General features: G+C 42.6%; 1 protein-coding gene across 1 annotated transcript in view; it reads left to right on the top strand.

Moving 5' to 3' along the window:
- The window catches only part of LOC135183770 (connector enhancer of kinase suppressor of ras 2-like), a 212,135-nt gene extending 192,753 nt beyond the window's left edge, over positions 1 to 19,382 (top strand). The window contains exons 19-24 of the mRNA XM_064158971.1: positions 2,011 to 2,082; positions 14,751 to 14,821; positions 15,570 to 15,673; positions 17,114 to 17,621; positions 17,947 to 18,146; positions 18,880 to 19,382. Coding sequence (XP_064015041.1) covers positions 2,011 to 2,082; positions 14,751 to 14,821; positions 15,570 to 15,673; positions 17,114 to 17,621; positions 17,947 to 18,146; positions 18,880 to 19,095 — 1,171 coding nt within the window. The 3' untranslated portion in view covers positions 19,096 to 19,382. The remainder of the gene's footprint in view (positions 1 to 2,010; positions 2,083 to 14,750; positions 14,822 to 15,569; positions 15,674 to 17,113; positions 17,622 to 17,946; positions 18,147 to 18,879) is intronic.
- Positions 19,383 to 20,741: the final 1,359 nt, after the last annotated feature.

The raw sequence follows: 20,741 nt of genomic DNA, 5'->3' as shown, positions 1-20,741 counted from the left end.
AGTGGAGATGGTTGCACAGAGTCAGACCAACTGAAACCAGTGCACTGACTTCACAGCAAAACATACATCTGTGCAAAGAGCATCTCATGCTTAAAGAGCAGAGCGATGCAGGACTGTTTGCTTGGGGATTACTTCCTATTTCGAGCACTAAAAGAGAAGTACAGTCAGGGGCTTCTGTAAGGTGGCAGAGTACTTGTTAACTGCTGTGTAATTAGCAACCTGTAACGTACCACTCGTGTGTGTGTGCAGCAAGACATGTTCAAAACTCTTTCTTGTTTCTTATTCACAAGCAGCTCTCATCCGTTTTGCTCGGGCAGTTGTAGTTGCATTATAAGGGGGAGTCAGGAGGTATCATTAGGCAAGCGTTTGCCATCTAGTGGGCATCAGCATTTCCTCCCTGTCCAGCAGCTCCCATCTACTCTTCATTTGCAAACTACAAGCAGCTAGAGAGATGGAGATCTGCAAGTAAAATTATTTGTCCAGAGGCCAAAACAATCCTTAAATACTTCTTGAGTCTTCTCTTGTGGAATTAAGATGTTTTGTGATGGTCCTCTGTGCAAAAGTAAACTTACCCTTTACTCCACTCTAATCTCAGGAGAAAGGAAGCTGCTCTCAGAGACAACTCTGCTCTTATCCCCTTCTTCGTAGAACTCTTGTTAGGACAGCCCGTTACTGTATGCATTTGTGTTCCTGATATGTGCCCAGCTGAAGCCTCTTCAGCTTTCATTTTTGTCTCTGGAAACTGCAGTAAATCACAGTAATTAATAAAACCCTGCTTTGCTTTGAAGCTATTAATAGTAGAAAGGTTGTATCAGAGGTGTTTCATAACACCATGTGTAATGAGTCCTAATCTAATTCTTACATCTGGTAATTACCATCTAAATGTCAGTATTTTAACACCAATGTTATGAATGGCAGTGTGAGGTTTTTGCCATTTGCCATCTCATCAAAATAATAGTCGTTAGTGCTCCAGTTTGTGGTCTCCTTGATAGCAGTTCTCATTTTAATTACAGTCTCTCCAAAATGCTGTAAGAAACCTGAGTATCACGCCAAGCAGCTTTCAAATACCTGCTCAGCTGAGGGAGGACTTAGAGGTTATACCACTGAAAAGCATTAATAGAAAGCATTTTGGTGTGAACTATAATCACTCGAGCAGTAAGATTTTGAGCTGGTAATTATCTCATGCCTGTAGTCTGAACACAGTGCCATGTAGTGGTGTCTGTGTTGCTCACATAAAGTGAGAGTTAGACCTTGTCTCATGAAATCAGTCTAATAGAACTAAATTACACTGGTGAAAAAAGGGACATCTGGGGAAGGAGGAGTATTAGCAATGCACAGAGCAATGTCTGTCCACTGCTAAACTGTGTTCCTCAGCACCAACATATCTACAACTCTTTTAAACAGCTCTGGGGTGATGATTCAACCACCTCCCTAGGGAGGCTCTTCTGGGGCTTGACAACCTTTTCAGTGAAGAAATAGTTCCTAATGCCCAACCTCCCCTGGCACAACATGAGGCCATTTCCTCTGGTCGTGGCACTTGCTGCTTGGGGGAAGGGACTAACGCCCACCTTGCTGCAACCTCCTTTCAGGGAGTTGTAGAGAGGAAGGCCTCCACTGAACCTGATTTCCTTCAAATTAAACAACCCCAATTCCCTCAGCTACTCATAGGACTTGCTCTCCAGCGCTGCTATTCAGTGCTGCAAGTCAGCATAGCCAAGAACATACAACTAATGTGCCAGTTACACAAGTAAACCAAGTGCAGACTTCAAAAACTAATCCAACTCTGTTATGATTCACTGATGAAATTATTCCAGCAATTGCTAATTTAGCTTGGCACTTCTCACAGAACTTCATTCTGTAAACTAAACTTTGCAGTTCGAGACTAAAGATTCAAAGTGCCTATGAAACCTGCAACCTCCTGAAGAACTGTAGAGATGGTCAGTCCTGCACATTGTGGACAAACTGCTTGAAAGGAACGTGGGGTTTATATTCTTTCTGCTTCTTTTATAGTGCCTTCAAAGCATGCCATCCTAAAATAAAGAGCTTCTACTTTGCAACAGACTGCCTTGAAGAAATGAATAGGTAAGTTCTGTTTCCTCTTTATCACGATACATTCTTTATCATAGTGCTAATAACTGAAAATAGTACTTGATCTTGGAAGTCTCTTCCAACCTGGTTGATTCTGTGATTCTATGATATAACACAGAAATACACTCTTAGAGCATGAGGTGATGCTGATAGACAATGTCCTCAGTACAGTCCACTTAATTGCCCCTTGATTTTCACAGGTGCAGCATTCCATTGTCTGCCTCATTTTGTTTGCTGAAATTTTATGTCGTGTCAGAAGGCACAGTTCTGCAAAGGGGTGTGAGGGAAGTTAGTTGTGCTAGTCTCATCTGCATTCATTACCAGTTTTGTAGGTTAATGAGCATAGACTTCACACTTCTCTTTTTTTTTTTTTTTTGCTGATCAAGGCTGGAAAGATTAAAAAGGGATAGAATTTCCTGGTATATAAAAGCAATGCATTTATACCAAAGCTCACACATGATGGCATAAGATAGTTTCAAGTTAGCTCTGCCAGAGAAAAGCAATCAGCAGTAATTTCCTTTGTAACAGGAATGAGACTGAGCTAATGAGATGCATTTATTGTCATGCTAGAATTTTTTAACTAAATCAAACCTCCCACCTAAAAAGAAAACAAACCAAAACCCAAAGAACACAACCACAACACCACCACCCCAGCACAGGAATAATCCATTTTATTCCTTGCATCACTTTCCTAGCAAGGAACTCCACTGGCAAAGTGGAGTTGCGGATGTTGCTGTGTCTTTGAATGTCCTTGGATGTGTTGGGAGGCCATTCTATGAACAGCCTGATCCAACATTAAAGTTGGCCCTGCTGTGGGTGGGCTGTGGGAACAGATGACCTCCTGAGATCTCTTTTAACCTAAATTACTCTGTACTTCTCTTGTGTGATTCAGTGATGGAGGAAGAGCTTAGATAAAGGTGGAGAGTACCTTTGATCCCCAAAGGCAAAGCCAAATGTTCTACCTCCTCCTGTTACTTCAGTAAACTGTTTATTCCCAGCTGAGGTGAAAAGCAAGGACACTTGGGACAGTGTTACCATACTCTGAAGTCTTAAGTCTTTCCTGGCACAGACTGCTGAAACTTTGAGGTTTAAATATTTCTTTCTGCTTGCAGACTTGGACACAGCTACCTCAGAGTGGAGCTGGACTGTTTTCTTTGGAACACTAATGTCTAAAAGTTAATTGTATATTGAACATTCACATTCTGTGGACTTCCAAGAAATACTGTGCTGATGTATACAGCTGGCTGAACTGAAACATTTCAGGCCAGTTCATCTCTCACTGCTGAGGGTGATGACACTGAAGTTGTTTCCAGGAGCATCTCACTGTGGCTAGCTGTCATTTCTACCAGAGAAATCTGCTGGGAAGTAGTTTTCTCCAACACTAAAAACATTCCATTGTTCAGTTAAGCAATGTGGCTGAGGTTTGGTTGGGCCAGCTGACTTTCTCTGCTTTTAAGCATGCATGGTGTCTCACTTGCTTTCAGCTCCTTGAACAGTTAGGATCCGTTGAAGCGCCATCGATCATAGCTTTCTCTTATAGCATAAAGTGTTCCGACTGGAGGAAAACCAGGAAGCCTTGACACGCATTCAATAAACTGCTCTTACAATATTCATTGATTTTCCTGCACAGGGGAGCCAATGAAGCTGTCTTTATGACAGTTTACAGCCTGTGTGGAAAGTAGCAGTTGGAAAGCTGCCAGTGTATTTTTGTATCATATTGCCATGTTAGTCTGGAATTTACAGCAGCCTTTTTCCAGACTCTTTTTTTGTCTGCTTCCCATGAGAAGAGCCAAAGGGTGACCTTCTTCTTCAAGTACTTCTTGCAGTGTTTTTCCTTCAGAAAGGCTGTTCTTGTAGAGTAATTGTAATTGGCTCCCCAGCCCAAATGATGGATTACTCTGTCACATCTGCAAAGTCCCTGGGCATCCCCTGCAGCCTTTACATGCTTCCTGGAATTCCTTCTCCCAGATATCTGGTGTGAAATTTGAAATGAATAAGCAAGTTTCACAAATGAAAAACATACTTAAACCACTAATTTCACAAGTCTCTATCTTCCCAGCAAATTGCTAGGCATGTGAGGAAATAGGGCAAATGCTCTGCATGGTATCACACAGTCCTGCTGTCACCACAAAGCTGAGCCTCGTGTTCTGTGCTGACAGAAGGGTAGATCTTCCACACCAAAAAGTGAGGGAGTTCCAACACAGAGAGGAACATTCTTTAGCCACTACATGGAGAACATACATCCTTTCTTCAACTGCATTTACCACCAGCTTTCTGTTAACAGCTGTTTGTACACTTTCTTACTTCAGATTCACTGTTTAATTATTTTTTTCCACCCCAAAACATTTAAAAGAAAAGGGGGTGACCTCAGTGCTGACTACAGCTCCCTGAAGGGAGGCTGCAGCCAGCTGGGGTTGGGCTCTTCTGCCAGGCAACCAGTGACAGAACAAGGAGATACAGTCTCAAGCTGTGCCAGGGGAGGTCTAGGCTGGATGTTAGGAGGAAGTTGTTGGCAGAGATAGTGATTGGCATTGGAATGGGCTGCCCAGGGAGGTGGTGGAGTTGCCGTGCCTGAAGGTGCTGAAGCCAAGCCTGGATGGGGCACAGGCAACCAGCAATAGAACAAGGGGACACAGTCTCAAATTGTGCCAGGGAAAATCTAGGCTGGATGTTAGGAGGAAGTTCTTCACAGAGAGAGTGACTGGCATTGGAATGGGCTGCCCAGGGAGGTGGTGGAAGCACTGTCCCTGGAGGTGTTCAAGCCAAGCCTGGCTGAGGCACTTAGTGCCATGGTCTGGTTGACTGTCTAGGGCTGGGTGCTAGGCTGGACTGGATGAGCTTGGAGGTCTCTTCCAACCAGCTTGATTCTCTTCTGTCCTATGCTAAGCTATTCTATTCTGCCTTTCATGCTGCAATACTGCTGAAAGAATTCTATGTAATTGATTTGTGTGTAGCAGGTAAGAGTTAACTCTCTTGCAGCTGAATTTTGCCTGCTGTGTTGCACAGTGCAGACTTTGGTTTGCAAAATTAATGCTCCTGCTGTTTTCTCAGGTCTTACACGAGCCTAGCTGTGTTCTTAGAAATGAATTAATAATGCAATTGATGAGCTCATCTTTTGCTTGCCATGGTCACAGGGTACTCTGAGCTTGTTCAAGGCCTCATTTCCCAGAAGTGCTTCATTTATTACCACACCATGCATAACCTCTTTATGGTTTTAATATTCTTAAGGAAATTAGCAGTGAATTTAATATTCAGTTGTTTTACAATATCTACTTTACTTAAAGCTGTCATCTGGCTGCAGCATGCAGTGCAGCACATTTCCAATCACCTCATGGACTCCAAATGTTAAATCTCCCAAACTTCCTCTTTTAGGCTGAATAATTTGATCAAATTTGATTTGAATAACTGGGTTAGCTTTGCAATTTTAATAGCTTACATAAATATTTTGCATTCATTAAAAAAACCCAAACCAGATATCTGCTAGCCACTGGAAAAGAATGGTGACTCATTTTGTAGGGGCCAACCCCAGTATTTTACAAGTGAAGAGCTGACACACAGTATTTCCTTTAAAGGAAACTATTTGAAAACCAAAGTATTCCAAATAAAAGTATTCTAAATTAATTACTATTAAATGCTGATTGTAAGTAAATTGCAGGGTGGATATGCTCTGTATTGTTGAGGGAATATGTGGCATATGTGTTGGTTGTGTGGAATATACCTGAGTTACTGAAGGCTTTCCCTAAATTATCAAGTTTATTACTGAAGTCTATTCAGCTGTCTTCCTTCCTTGACCAATCTCGACCAAAGCAGATGGTGGGCCCGTATTGAGGCATCTTTTACAGTTTTCCTTTACTTTCAATCTTCAGTTGCAAACATATAGCTAAGAAAAGATTTTGGCAACTAAAGATTTCAGACTTATGACCTTATTAGACAAGAATTCTTGGGGAAGGGAACAGGAGAGTAACCATCTCAGATGTGTCTGTCTTAGTTTAAGATCTTTAATAAATAGAGCTAAATTATTGAAGAGCTCCTAATTCTCAGTCCCTCACCTGATATAAAAGCACAAAGGTAATTCTGCAGAACAGGACAGAGACTTCTCAGATAGGAATCCCTGAAATGGAGATTCCCAACATAAACAGCAGGTTTCCCTCTTTTAGTGTTCCTATAAACTTGATCTAAATCCAGAGAAAATAGCCAGCACCAGAGGCCACCTCACTTCTCTAATTTTTTGTTGTCACATAAAAGCTGCAGCATAAGTAAAATCCTTTTCTGATCAAAATTAGCTGCAGGCCACAGAGCCTGGATGAGACCATGAGGTACATGGGGGCAAGCAGTGCAACAGCAGAGCTACAGTGCTGGCGGGGAGAAAACACTGTACCAGCAAGTGCTAGGACTGAGCCATAAGTCTTCAGAATCTCCTTTTCTTGGCAAGCCACCTAAGTGCTCCATTCTGTGATTTATGGCCTGTTTGCCATAGGCCTTTGAGCTACCATTTCCCTCAACACAGTCTGGGAGCCACTGGCTTGTGGCATCGCACTAAAGCTGTTCAAAGGGGGCTGCGATTACCCCAAAGCTATCCAAATTAGCATTCAGGTGTGAATTTATCCTTAATGCAGGGGAGTTGGGATTTGCATTAGCTTTCTGCACTGGGTTAAATTGCCAAATTAACTTCATCAAATTCTGCTGCAAATAATACCACCATGTACTGCTGTAGTTCTTGTAGGAGTTAAAGAGCTGAGCTGCATTTAATACAGCAGATCTTGTGATTACAGTGCTCTTCCCCTCTGTGATGAGTGAAGGAGCGACACAGGCAGATGTCCTGACTTTGTATTGGAGATACCAAATCCACTCTGCAAAATATGAAGTTTTTAGTGAAGTAATAGATGTAGCAAAACATCAAGCATTTAACAGCATTGTTTGGCCTGTATGAGCTGATATGTGGAAGAAGAATTACAGAATTTTACAATGATCAGCTCATCTCTCAAAAAAATTACCCTCTAATGCTCCCCACACCCCACCCACACCTTTTCAGGTGATACTAAACTCAGGATTTTTGCTCATAAAGAATATTTCATTTCTCCAAAGCTTTCTTTTGAGGCAATCATTGGGTGGGTGAAAGCTGAGGTAAAATCTGCAATAATCAAGTAAACTGTAGAACAATCTGTCTGGAAAAGACCTTAAGGTCATTGAGTCCAACTACAACCTAACATCTCCCTGCATGTAACTGTTAGACCTCAAAAAATCACAGCATGCATTAAATATGAGAACCTGGCTGAGGGTCACTTTTCATCCCTTGCCTATACTTTGGTAGAAAGACTCTGAAGAATATTCCGTGGCTGCACATGTTGAAGTACTGACAATGACACAGTTGGTCTAAGAATTGGTAGGTGCTTGCAGCGGCTAATAATTACCTTTAGGTGGACTTAGTGCCGCGGTCTAGTTGATTGGCTAGGGCTGGGTGGCAGGTTGGACTGGGTGAGCTTGGAGGTGTCTTCCAACCTGCTTGATTCTGTGATTCACAGAACATTTGCAATGACTTATCCAGAGCAATGTGGTAAATCCAAGAGGAGAAATTTACAGCAGGGTAATGTTCAGCAGCCACATTTGACCAATGAAGAAAATATCTTATTGTTATCTTAGGAGATTCCTTTAAGCATCACCACATTTGACATATCAGTGGCCATTCCATTTTGATTTGCCTAAGCACTGTTAGTGCTGCCACAACAGTGTCTGTAAATGTGTTTGCAAACTGGCAAGAGAGGTTCCAGCTGGGTGAGTTTTCATGGCAGTTTTGGTAGCTATCATTAGGGTTTATTGTAGATGTTATCTGAAATGATAGTTATCATCAAGTTAGTGTGTGCCTATGCCCTGTGATACACAACCAGACTTGCAAAGGTGCTATTTCATTTGCTACCAGGAGGGTAATTTATTTGGGACAGAATCCTTTTGTGGGGGGAAAAAGCCCAAACCAAACCAGCAAACACCAAATCAGATCTGTGACTACAAAATTCAGATGCGATGAAGATTAAAACCCACTAAAACAACAAAATGTCCCATTTAGTGTAGGAAGTAGCTGCACATGCAAAGAGGGCACAAATTGCCATGGTTCACTTGTCAACTCTTAAAGCTGTCTGAGGCTTTCTCCATATTTTTCCAGCCTGACAAATCTAAGAAGACAATGCATGAAACAAGATCAACAGAGTCATGTCACATTATCAAATCAGAGAGTCCTCATGGCTTATCCCATGGATGATTTTACTAAACAAATTCCAGCAACTGTGACAAATAAAATAGCAGAAATAGTGGCTGCTGAGAGCTGATATATTTGGAGAGATGAGCTCACTGAGAACACTCTGCTCAGTGTTATATTTCACTGTGACACACCAGCTATGCTTTTGTGCTTCTTTTGTGCTGGGGAATAGCAAGGCATCATTTTAGCCATTCCTATTAGAGGAACCTTTATTCTGTTAAATTAGTATTGCACCTGTATAACCTTAGAAATGAGTGGAAAATAATATAGTGAAAATAATCTTAGGAACCAAGGTGGGAAATGTATTGATTTCTCAAGTGTCCAGTAAGAAAGACTGAGGAGGGAGAAGCCAGCATAACAAGTAGAAAATCAATTCTGTATTGCAAAGAATTTTAGAGTGAATTCAGTGAGCCCACTGAGGTAAGAAAAACTAAAATACACAATGCAAAGGTTTCCATCAGAAATTAAACACAAATTGCACCAAACACAATGTATGAAATAAATGGTTCCAGGGAATTTATATTTTAATTGACTTAAAGATAACTTGATTCAGTCAAATTTAACTTTACTTCAGCTCTGGGGTGTTTTTTATTTCTTTTAACTAAACAATCCCACGTGCCACTGCCATCTCAAAAGCAAAGAAAGGTAAATTTCTGCACTGGGATATTTATCATGCAAACCTGAGGTGACAGGCAAGGACAGGTATTAACTGATTAAAAGATGCAAGAATGATAGGAAGTGTATAATTATTTACTCTATTTATTAAGGCCTTGGGATTCCATTGGCTTAATTTTTAAGGGAGCATTTAAGGAAAAGAAATGGTGAGAGTGGACAGAGTCTTTGTTGAATTTCCACCTTTTCAGGCTGTATCCCTTATTTGCTTTTTCATTTGAATGAAGTAGGTTTCCCTATGTAACAGCTACCTTGTATATGCTACCCAGCACTGGGGGTAGTAACAAATGCAGCATTTGAATCACAGAAACTTGCTACTTCCTGGCCTGTTCTCCATGGATTTATGGAACCATCTTAACTACAGCCCTACAGATAACAGCCTTGCAGCTCTTTCTTTAAAAAAAACACAAATGCTTAGCCTCTTGCCTTTGGCTTTTATTCTCCTCCACTAAGTGTAATAGTTCTCTCAGATTTATTATAGCTGAGGTTGTCCAAGTTGTTTTGCTTTTTTCACCTCTGCTGTTTCACTCTGGGCTGTAGAAGGGATTAACCAAGTGGGCAAAGTGTGCTGCCACTATGGAAACTATTGTTGCCCTTAATCCCAGAGCCTCACACTGACCTTGGGCAGGCTCATCACCATACTTGGTAGGAGTAAATGACAGCAGGCAGCAAACAGAAACTTATTGCTGTTGGACAGTGAGTAATGGCTTGTCCTCTGTTTCCTTCTAGTCTGTTAGGAGCACAAAGCTGCTTCTCTGGTTCTTTGGTCCACTTCAACATTCTCCAGCGCTTGTATTAAATGATCAGTAAGAGAATGTGCTCCTGACTCCTGACAATTCAAGGCATTCAAGCATGACTCACTCTTCAGTATCAAGTTTGGATTATTGTCACAGCTACTCAGTTCATCACTGCCCTCAGTGCCTTTGTAGTCATTGCTTTCCAGGCCTGGGGGTAGAATCAGACTCTCAGAAGAGGCCCTGGGCTGTAATCCTCTGGTACTAACCAGAATTATCTCAGTAAATTTAACTTAAGTTCCTCCAACACAGCTCTATTTTATCCCAAAGCAATGGCAACAGTGCCTGTTTGTACTTCACAGAATTAATTAAAGCCAAGTCTAATTTGTTTAAAATGGAAACCATTGAGACAAACTTTCTTGTGCATTTAGATGACTTTACTTGAGCCTTACCTCTTCCTGCATCTGCTTTGCTAAGGCACAGGCAATGAAAAATAATTAATACACTTCTTGGTCCCTTGTAGGCTATTACAGTGTAGCTCAGTAAGATAGATGGAGATCTTGTACAGTGCTGCAGGTAAATTGTTGTAGCGAAGTATCCTTGAGACATTCAGCACAGCTCCACATCATCACAGCTGATTTCTATCTAGAATGCAAGCCCTGTGGCTCACTGTGCAGCCTAGACCCAAACTTGGTGCAGTGTGCTGTTTAAGTTTTTTAATTACCAAAGGAAAAGAGTCATTGAAATGATCAATGAAAAAAGGCTGAGTTTGGGGGGCAAGAAGAGTCCACCTTTCTGCCTTGGGGGGCCAAGAGAAATAGAGGTGTGCCTGTAAGATTGCTGTTTTCGACTACCTGCCAGAACAGCTCGTGTTCTTTTGTGATCACATGGAATTCAGAGAGCTATTAGGGGTACAGCTATTGAAACCAAATTAGAGAAATGGTTTCCTGGGGTCTTTTTCACTCTAGCTGCTCATCAGGTGTAGCATGTAGTCTCTGCACTGCATGACCCTCAATTAAACAGGAAGTCATCTACCCCTAAGAGCCCAATTCTGACACATTGGCTTCCTGAAACCTGACATTTGCCTACAAGGCATTCATTGCAGAGTTCAAAACCAAACAGCTTCGGTTCCAAGCTTTCCACTGAGAACTTTTTATAGCTTTGCCTGCCTGTTTTCTTAAAATGAAAGTGGTTTGCTCATCAAGCAAATTCATCAAGTTTACACAGTGTTCCTTTGAACTGAGTTTGCATTTCCTTGGGAAGGAAAAAAATATGTTCACTGTAAGAAAAGGATCTGTAATCTCAGCACTTGTATAACTCCTGATTAACCTCAAAAACATTCACCCATGCCTTTTTAAAACACACAAAACCTAAAATTGAGATTCTTTTTCTTTTATCTGAAAAGATTTTATCATTACAAGCCAGTGAGCATCACCAGATAGCCCTTTTTCTTGCCTTGACAAAAAGACTAACTCTAGATTGTGGTAAATGGGGTGAGAAAGTACTGGGGATCTTGTTGCCCTTTGGAAGAGAAACAACTGAGCAGCCTTGGGGAAGGAAGAGTACCTCTGCTAATGGCAGATTTGGACATCGAGGTGATAGGAGTAAAGCTGATACCCTCTGTGTGCTAAGAACAACCATGTTCTCCTGAAGCTTACACATTAACACTTTGCCTGTTGTCACAGAATGGTAGGGGTTGGAAGGGAGCTCTGGAGATCGTTGAGTCCAACCCCCTGTCAGATCACCATCTACACGTGCTTCCAAGCTCTGAAACCCTCACATTAACAAGGATCAACAACCTAAAATTAGCAAGACATTTACGACTGTTTGAATTTCCATGCACTGACCACCAGAACAGCCAAGTCTGGTTTATCTTTGAGAGCAATGATGAGTCCCAATTTATCATTGGTCCTTAAGCAGAACCTGAGCTGCAGTCGCTGAGACATTCTGCTTAATTGCCAAAGGCATATGGTAAAGTATGACTGGAACTATTTTGCTCCAGTGCTAATGGCTTTAGAAGTTCAGGGACAACTGTTGAAAAATAATGAATACAGATGCTTAATAATGAGCAAGGGCATGATGGTGTTTCAGTGCTGCAGTAACGAATGTGCCTTTCAAGGGAAGCAAATGTCAAGCAATCAGCATGGCAGTCGTTGAATGAAAATATGCTGGTGAGCACTGCAGAAAGGTTTCCTGTGAACCTGCTAAGCCACTTGGAATTTACTTCCTTCATGATAAAGATGAGTTGTTGACATACTGATGCAAGTCTCTGTAGGTTGTCCTAACCCTGCAGCTGATTCTTGTAGAAGCTAATCACCATTTCCATTTTTATTTCCAATTTGCTCAGTTCTGCTTTAATACCAAAAGGCAAAGCAATATTATTGTGCAATTCTTTATATTTTCATAGTTAATTAAACCCTCTAACAATTCCCTGTGAGTAAGAAGTAAATGTTGTTGTCCCTCTTGGATGCTCATGAACGTCATAAGATATGTAGAACGATTTGCTGAAGGCCATGCAATGAGTCAGTGTTAGATCCAATATTACAGATTGAGATCATTGCTCTGAGCAACTGCAGAGCACTGCCCAGACCAGATCAATATGTGCTGAACTCTGGGTTATTGTTAGTGGAGAGCTCGCTCATTCTCTGCCTCCATGCTGTGCGCACCATCTTCCACATACCATGCTCTTAGACCATGACACCTGTCACACATGTCTGTAGAAGCTTTCTCCTGTCCTACGACAAGTGGGAAAGGATGACACCGAACAGTTTCCTTGCTTGAATCTGCAAAGCCCTTGTCCTGATGGTGGAGAATCTGTTGTTCAGTAATGGCTTTCTTCAAGTCTTTGAAAGATGTTTTTGTCATTATGTGATTCATTAACCAAGAACATAATTATTAACATTTTTTTTTTGGTTGCAGCATTAATAGAAGAGCTGCTTCTAGAAAGCGCTTAGGTGACAGTCAATAATTTAGTCACAGAATAAAGGAATCCTTGTGAATGCATCTCAGTCATTACTGATGTCTATTCACAGGGCATTTTTCTTCACTTATATTTCCTTGTTGATGACAGAAAAGAGGCTGGTAATCGAGTTTCTATTTGCTGAGCATTAAGAAGTTACTCTCCTCTCTCCATGGTATCATAGAACCATAGAATAATTTGGGTTGGAAAAGATATCTAGGATCATTGAGTCCAATCATCAACCTAAGACCACATTAAACTGTGTCCTGAAGTGCCATTCCCACGTATTTCTTGAACCCCTCCAGGGATGGTGACTCCACCACCTCCCTGGGCAGCCTGTTCCAATGCCTGACCACTCTTGCAGGGAAGAATTTTTTCCTAATATTCAACCTAAACCTCCTCTGGTGCAGCTTGTGGTAATTTCACACAGAATGCAAGGGGTTGGATGGGACCTCTAAAGATCATCCAGTCCAACGCTCCTGTCAGAGCAGAATCACCTAGCATAGTGTCACACACTCAGGAGCAAAAAGACCACATCCCCCTAGCAGTGCTGCTCTGCCAAACTGCCATGGGGATGGATCAGCTGCAGATGCTGATCTCGGAGGCTGATCTCTGTTACCTTTTTCCTCTCTTGCAGTTATATTTTGTATAACGATCAAGTAACCTTACATAAAGAAATCTCTGGAGATATTTTTAGCCTGGAGGAGGCTCAGGGCAGAGCTCATTGCTGGCTACAACTACTTGAAGGGAGGCTGTAGCCAAGTGGGATTGGTCTCTTCTGCCAGGCACCCAGCAACAGAACAAGGGGACACAGTCTCAAGTTGTGCCAGGGCAGGTCTAGGCTGGATGTCAGGAGGAAGTTCTTCTCAGAGAGAGTGATTGGCATTGGAATGGGCTGCCCAGGGAGGTAGTGGAGTCCCTGTCCCTGGAGGTGTTGAAGCAAAGCCTGTCTGGGGCACTTAGTGCCATGGTCTGGTTGACTGGCTAGGGCTGGGTGCCAGGTTGGAATGGATGATCTTGGAGGTGTCTTCCAACCTGGTTGGTTCTCTGATTCTATGATTTTCCCAGATAGAAACTGTAATATTTTCCTAATGAAGTGAAGCAACTTATTTTTAATCAGATTAGTTAATTTAGGGACAAAGAAAGAAACCAGTCCATCTGATCTGAAATGCAGATATTGATGTACTTGCAATTTACCAGTTTGTTCTTACTCTGATGTACTTACCAAGTTTCTTGTTCTAGAGACATACAATCCTGTGTTTAAAAAATCAAAGGAAAATTATGGTTGTATCATAGCTCAAAAAGCCTAAACACTCCTAAGGCCTGTCACGAAACTAGACTAGCAAATAACCAGTGGAGCACTGCCACAGTCTGGTTTAGCTTCTTGAATATACACATTTAATACAACTTAGTTCCTCGCACAGGTTTGCCTACAGTTATTATCTTCATTCTGTTTTGTAGTACTTTGGCAGCTCAGGCAAGTTCTTGAAATCGATAGCTGTGGCAATCGGAACAAATGCGATTTGCTGTTTGACTCAGTGTCTCTGGAAACCATTTCCCACAAATAGTTTGCAGATGCAGCTTAGGGAGGGTTTGATCCTGCTTAAGGTGGAGACAGAGCTGGACATCCTCTGCTCTACGCAGACTATTGAACAACTCCATTTAGTCATTGCTAAAGCTAGCATATTGGTATCTACTCTTCACATTTTCTTGGTGACATACAGAAGATGGTGCCAGGATTTGGCAATTTTCTAAGCAGCAGGATAAAATGTAAGAAGAAATAAAAGGACTAAAACACACTCTGATACTGCACTAAGCAACCATCCTCCAGGAGATGCAAACAGAACTCCAGAAGTACATCTGAGACATCCTGCACTTAAACATGTTAACCTCTGAACATGGATGAAGTGTGTTTTTAACAGCCTGAACAGTGTTCAGCTTTTGGACTGAGCGTTGTCTCTGCCTTTTCCAAGCATGTCTATGCCTACAGATTTGCACTGGATGTTCTTTAAGTATCTCTTTTCCTCGTTTTGTGTTGTTCTATTAGATGGATGAATCGTCTGGGTCTGGCAGCAATTGGTTACACACCTGATGACAAGGATGTTCATCCAGATGAAGGTAACGTTTCAGAGCTTATAACTAGGAGAAGACAGCAGCAAGTACATATCTGGTCATTATTTGAACAAAGCTGGAGATGCCATAATTCACGTCATTAACTTAAGTGTCATAACTTTTAATATCAATTCTCATGAGAATCCACATCCTTGAAGAACTCTGCTTGTTGCTGTGACCACCCAAGCACATGAGACCCTGAGCAATCATTTTAAGGAATATCTGAAAGCAGAGGTACAGAGAATGCATGGTTCAGGGTGAGATATGGTCTCCCAGATCACAGCCACTGCCTATGCTACCCACCCCAGAGTAAGTGAAGCCATTGCCAGCGCAGGTCACTATGTCCTTCTGAACCGTTTGGGCATCTCCTGAGCTGAGGTGCCAGCCTTGCCTTTTTCACCATCTCTCCTGGCTGAACCTGTTACATAACATAGAGGAACGGTTGATGCTCAGCCCTTCTTTGGCATCCAGCGGGAAGCTTCTCTTTGACAGTCAGTGGTTAGCAGCTGGTTTTCAAGTACAATGGGAGTTAAGTGCCTAACCTGCTTTCTTGTAATGCCCTCCCAGAACACTTGCAGGTTCTTCTAGATGTGTGTAGCTTTAGTGACAGACATTTTCATGCTCCTTAGTGAATGCCAAGCCACATAGGTGACCAGGAAATATCTGGAAATAACCTTGGCATGTTAATGCTGCTTTTAAAATGCGAGACCCACTTTCTTGTGGCACAGGAGTGAAACCTCAAATGCTTTGTTAGCAGATTACTGGAGCGAAAGTGACCAGGACGACATCGAGGGCTCTTTAACCCTGAAGCAGGAAGGCTCCTCAACACTCTGTGACACCTACCATCGAACACCCTCAGTGAGTTACAAACATTGCATTTGGCAGTAGGTCACCAAAAAAAACCTGTGTGCCTTGAGTTGCATTTTCCTTGGTTTGGAGTATTTAATTGCCACAAAGGCAGATCTCACTGCAAGAATGCCATTATTGCTGCTCCTTGTGAGCTAAGGCCTGAATGTTTCCATAACAAGTCAGTTACAGAGGAAGCAGAGGTAAGTGTCTCCTTACACAGATATGCCACCAACACAATGACATTTCAGGTAGGATTTGGGAGACTACATCTAATAGTACAAAGAGAATATTCCAACGTTGACTTCAGACTATGAGAAGAATGGAGTGGATGGATAGTTTGTGTTAACTGAGGCTGGTTTTCAAGTGTGAGTATTGGATGCTGGATGCTAGAGGTAGAGCCCAAGTCACATTCATGCAATAACCATGTTTTTCATGCAAACACTTTATTTAAGAACAGCTCTTTAGAGACAAGGGCATTTTTAGAGCATGAACCATTATGCACAGTACCACAGTAGCAACAGGGTCTTCTGTTAGCGTCATAAGATGTTAAATAGCTGGCAGAAGTACTTCTAATATATTGTATGCAGACAGGCTTTGATAACTGAGGGGGAAATCCCCAACACTTTGTGTATGAAGAGGCTCTAGCAGCGAAGAGGAACATCAGTGTGATAGGGCACACAGGCTGTGATAATGATTTGCTGTTTCTAAGCACAGGTAGGACTGACCTCTATTTTTCTTTCAGATTTTTCTGCAGCGTGAATGACACCATCCCCACACAGCCAGAACCACAGAAAGAGTGACTGAGACAACAGCATCACATGGGTGAAGCTCAGACTGATTTTCACCCATGTGATGCTGTTTAATCAACTGAGACACAGGTTAAGCCCCTCCCTTTCTGTTTTTCCATTTTTTTGCCTTTCTCTTTGTTTTTGAACTTAAATTGCACACAACCCCAGAAGAATTAATCAGAATAATATGGGAAGTTTGTCAGTCCCCTAAAATCCCACCATTTTCCTGGGTGCTGAAGGCTGTGGTGTTTGTATGTTTGGTTGGATACCTACCTCCTGGAAAAAAAAAGATAAACAGGAAGGAAATCCTATCAGGGTTTCTTTTGAGGACTTTCAGGTCCTCACAGCACACTGCTGGACTTGAGTGTAAACCACACAGGTCTTCAGGACCCCCGTAGTGGTGTTACACACTTCCTTCCAGCAGGAGCTTCTTGTGGGCAGAGAATGTGCAAAACAAGAATAGGGAGTGGTTAAAACGCAGCCCTCACATCGAAGCTCTCACTGCTAACTCTGTTCTGTTCGCAGAGGTTTCTGTCCTGCCCCATCAGAGCACACACCAGTCCGTTTCACTGGCCTACCTCACATGATGCTCCATGCTGTGGTCATTCACTTGGGGCTGTGCAAACTGCATCTTACAGTCAGGTGCTTTGTATCTCTGCAGGTGAATTCCTCAAGCCCATTCCCTGAAGACAAGCACGGTCGACACTTTTCAAGCGAATCAACCTACTCTCACTCTTCGGCGGAGGACTCTCGCCAAGACGTAGCAGGCAGCACACACTCCTCAGGCTGCAGGCCTCCCTACCGAGAAAGACGCTCCTGGCAGGACCTGATAGAGACTCCCCTGACCAGTTCAGGGCTCCATTTCCTGCAGACTGTGCCTCCCGAGGCGGAGTACGCAAGCGGCCGGGCTGGAATGTCCCCAGAGAAGCGGAGACAAGCCACGCTGCCAGTGCAACGGCGCCACAACTATGAGCAGGATGGGCCTTTCCCTCTGGTGGAGTGTCAAAGGGGACACAGCTCTCACAGCAGGCCACAAAAGCAACGCAGTCAAAGCCTTCCCCGAAACAGAGATGTCAGGGGTAAGGGACGTGTAAAGTCCATAGAAGGAACAGATGACAAGCTAGAAGAGAAAGTTCCTATTAGAAGGCATAATAGTTTCTGTGCAGAAGGTGAGCTTTTGAAGGTGTTCTGATCCTCTTCACTGCCATTGAAAGCCAGAGCAATGCTGTCGTTATTCTCAGCCAGGTTTTTTGTGGTCAAACTGGTTTATGTTTGCAGATTCATCAGCTGCTATGCAGAAGTTTGTACCTGAAATGCTTGAACGTAGTGCTGAGGATGTAGCTCTGGGGCTGATCAAAATGTTCCTGTTTATCAAACACTGGGAGGCTGTGTTACAGGGTTACTTTAGGCAGGCATCCGCACAACTGCTGGCTGGTTTTATGGGCTCCACCCGAATGATTGGATTTGTTGTCAGGCTTCTTTATTTTCTTTCAGAAAACACAAAAGATCTTGGAGAAAACACAGATGGCCTACAAGAGCTGTACAAGTCCCTGGAACAGGCTAGCCTGTCAGCTTTCGGAGAGCAGCGTCCTTCCACCAAGCAGGAGTTCCGCAAGTCTTTTGTGAAGCGATGCAACGATCCAGTGATCAATGAGAAGCTGCACCACATCAGAGTTCTCAAGAGCACTTTAAAAGTAAGGCTTCATCCTTAAATTTTGTATCCAAACAATATAAACTAGCAGAAGTATCACCTCTTAATGCTTTAGAATTAAGCTCCCAGCCCCTAAAAACTGCTGAAAGCAAAGGCGCTTAGTGCCATGGTCTAGTTGACTGGCTAGGGCTGGGTGCTAGGTTGGACTGGATGATCTCAAAGGTCTCTTCCAACCTGGATGATTCTATGATTCTATGTTTCAGCTTAAGAAGGAGAAAAAAAAAACAAACAAACAATTATTTGGCACTCTCTGGGGTTGGGCTCTTCTCCCAGGCAGCCACCAATAGAACAAGGGGACAGGGACACAGTCTCAAGTTGTGCCGGGGAAGTATAGGCTGGATGTTAGGAGGAAGTTCTTCCCAGAGAGAGTGATTGGCATTGGAATGGGCTGCCCAGGGAGGTGGTGGAGGCACTGTCTCTGGAGGTGTTCAAGAAAAGCCTGGATGAGGCACTTAGTGCCATGGTCTAGTTGACTGGATAGGGCTGAGGGATAGGTTGGACTGGATGATCTTGGAAGTCTCTTCCAACCTGGTTGATTCTATGATGTAGAAAGAGCCCAAGACTGAACTGTCAGACACTTTTGGTTGTAGTAGTTCCTGAACATAGCTAAAAGATTCAAGTGTCCATAGTAGTTTCTCCAGAAATGAGGTGCTGGAGTAGAAATTGTGGCATAAATGTCCTTTTGACATGTGCTGTGTCTTTCTGGAATTTGATAGGCCAAGGAAGGAGACCTCACAGTTATCAACAGCCTTCTGGATGACCCCAACTTAACATCAAAGAAGTTTAAAGATTGGAAAGTAAAGAACTATGAGTTTTTCCTGGACATTTGTGAGTACAGTGCTGCTGTGAAATCTCAGAACGGAGCCTCTGAACTCACAAGCTCAGCACCAATGCTGACACACACACACTCCTTCATTGAAACTCATGTGTGACAGGGCCTGGCTCCCCACTCATTGCTGGGTGCCCTGAAAAGCAGAGTAAGACAAACACTGTAGTATTTATTGGTGACGTGCTCAGCAGTACTGTAAATAAATGGGGTAAGAGAATAGTGCCACAGGATGCCTCCTACATTGCATGATAAGACAATAATCTTCTTTATGAAGTTTTTTCTTTGCTGTCCGTATCAAGCTCTGCATAGAAAGAACCAGTGCAGAAGTGTAACTGAAGATCAAACTCAGTATATTTAAAGTACTGTAATAAAACTAAGCTTATAGTGTGAGCTCCTACAGCCATTTTATATATTTAGATATTCACCAAGACGTATCTATGTATATAAAATGTGAGGTGGTAGTTGACATTTACTTTGAAAATGCCCTGAACTATCACATTTCCACACATCTTTCCTTGAGCAAAGGAGAAAACCAATCAGTTGGCCACCCTCAGCAAGGAACCTTTACTTTTGCAATATTTCCAGGTAGTCATCATCTTTGCAAATACAAGGACAGAGTCATCAAAATGTAAACTCAATCCCTATAGTGTGCCTTAAAATGTACACTGTACATCTAGCAAATAGACCCCACTCTGGCCCTATGGGCATACTGTACATGCCATGTAGGTACTGTGTTTGTTACAGCCTGTGCCTGCCTTCATGGGGGAAGGAGAGAAGCAAGCAGGTACGGCACAGGGCTTCAGACATGAGCTGAACAATGCTGGTTGTTCACTAATGCTGCAACTTAAACTGATTTTAATATAATTTTAAGTGTTTCATGGTGAAAGGAAAAACATCTGCACTGGATCTGCTACCCACGGCAGGTTTGCATGGTTTCTTCACTGTGAATTTAAGTGACTGTGAGTCACAACCTTCACAACCGCTCTGATGCTTCAAGGATGAGAATGGAGTTCCATGAAATCCTGAACTAGTCAATTAAATTGTGTACTAGGCTGACATCTAGAGCTGAGTGAATTATTCAAGATGATGTAATGTCTGGCAATAATTTTTAACTGTTAGGAGTACATCAGCAAGTGGCTGAAGTTATTCAATGCATGGTTTGAAAACCAAACCACGCAGATTGTTTTGGGAGACACACGAGTCACACAGTCTGTTTCACTTCCTTGCCTGGATTTCTAAGATCCAGGTGTGGGAGAAACATGCTCATATTCCTGAGGGGAAAAAGGAGAGATTGCTCTGAATGCTACCAAACGTGAAGTTCAAACATCCATTGACAATTCTCTTTGACTAGGCTGGCTAGAATATTTCTAGGAGGCAGAACAAAGGGAATGTGAAGACAGCTGATGTCCTTTCACTTGAAGGCAGATACTCACTGATCATTTTTTTCACAAGACAAACTTCCTCATCTGTCAAAGAGAAGAACTGTAATATCATACAGTTCTGTACCATGTAGGGAAAGATCTTATCTCAATGAGGCCCTAGTAGCCAGAGAGAGAGTCACAAAGCCAGAGCTGGGTGAAGGTATCTTGTTTGTTCAGCTCAGAGCTCACAAAGCAGCTGACCTTAGCTGCTGCCAGCTGCCCTCCAAGATGCACTCATACCCCCAGCTCAACAGGATGGGAGAAAGTCTGATGGAAAAGCTTATGGGTCAAGTTAAGGACAGGGAGATTGCTTACCTGCGACCATCTT

This window comes from Pogoniulus pusillus, chromosome 19, assembly GCF_015220805.1.
Source record: "Pogoniulus pusillus isolate bPogPus1 chromosome 19, bPogPus1.pri, whole genome shotgun sequence".
NCBI lineage: Eukaryota > Metazoa > Chordata > Aves > Piciformes > Lybiidae > Pogoniulus > Pogoniulus pusillus.
The sequence above is the reverse complement of the archived record's forward strand: the minus strand, read 5'-3'. Positions and strand labels throughout refer to the sequence as shown.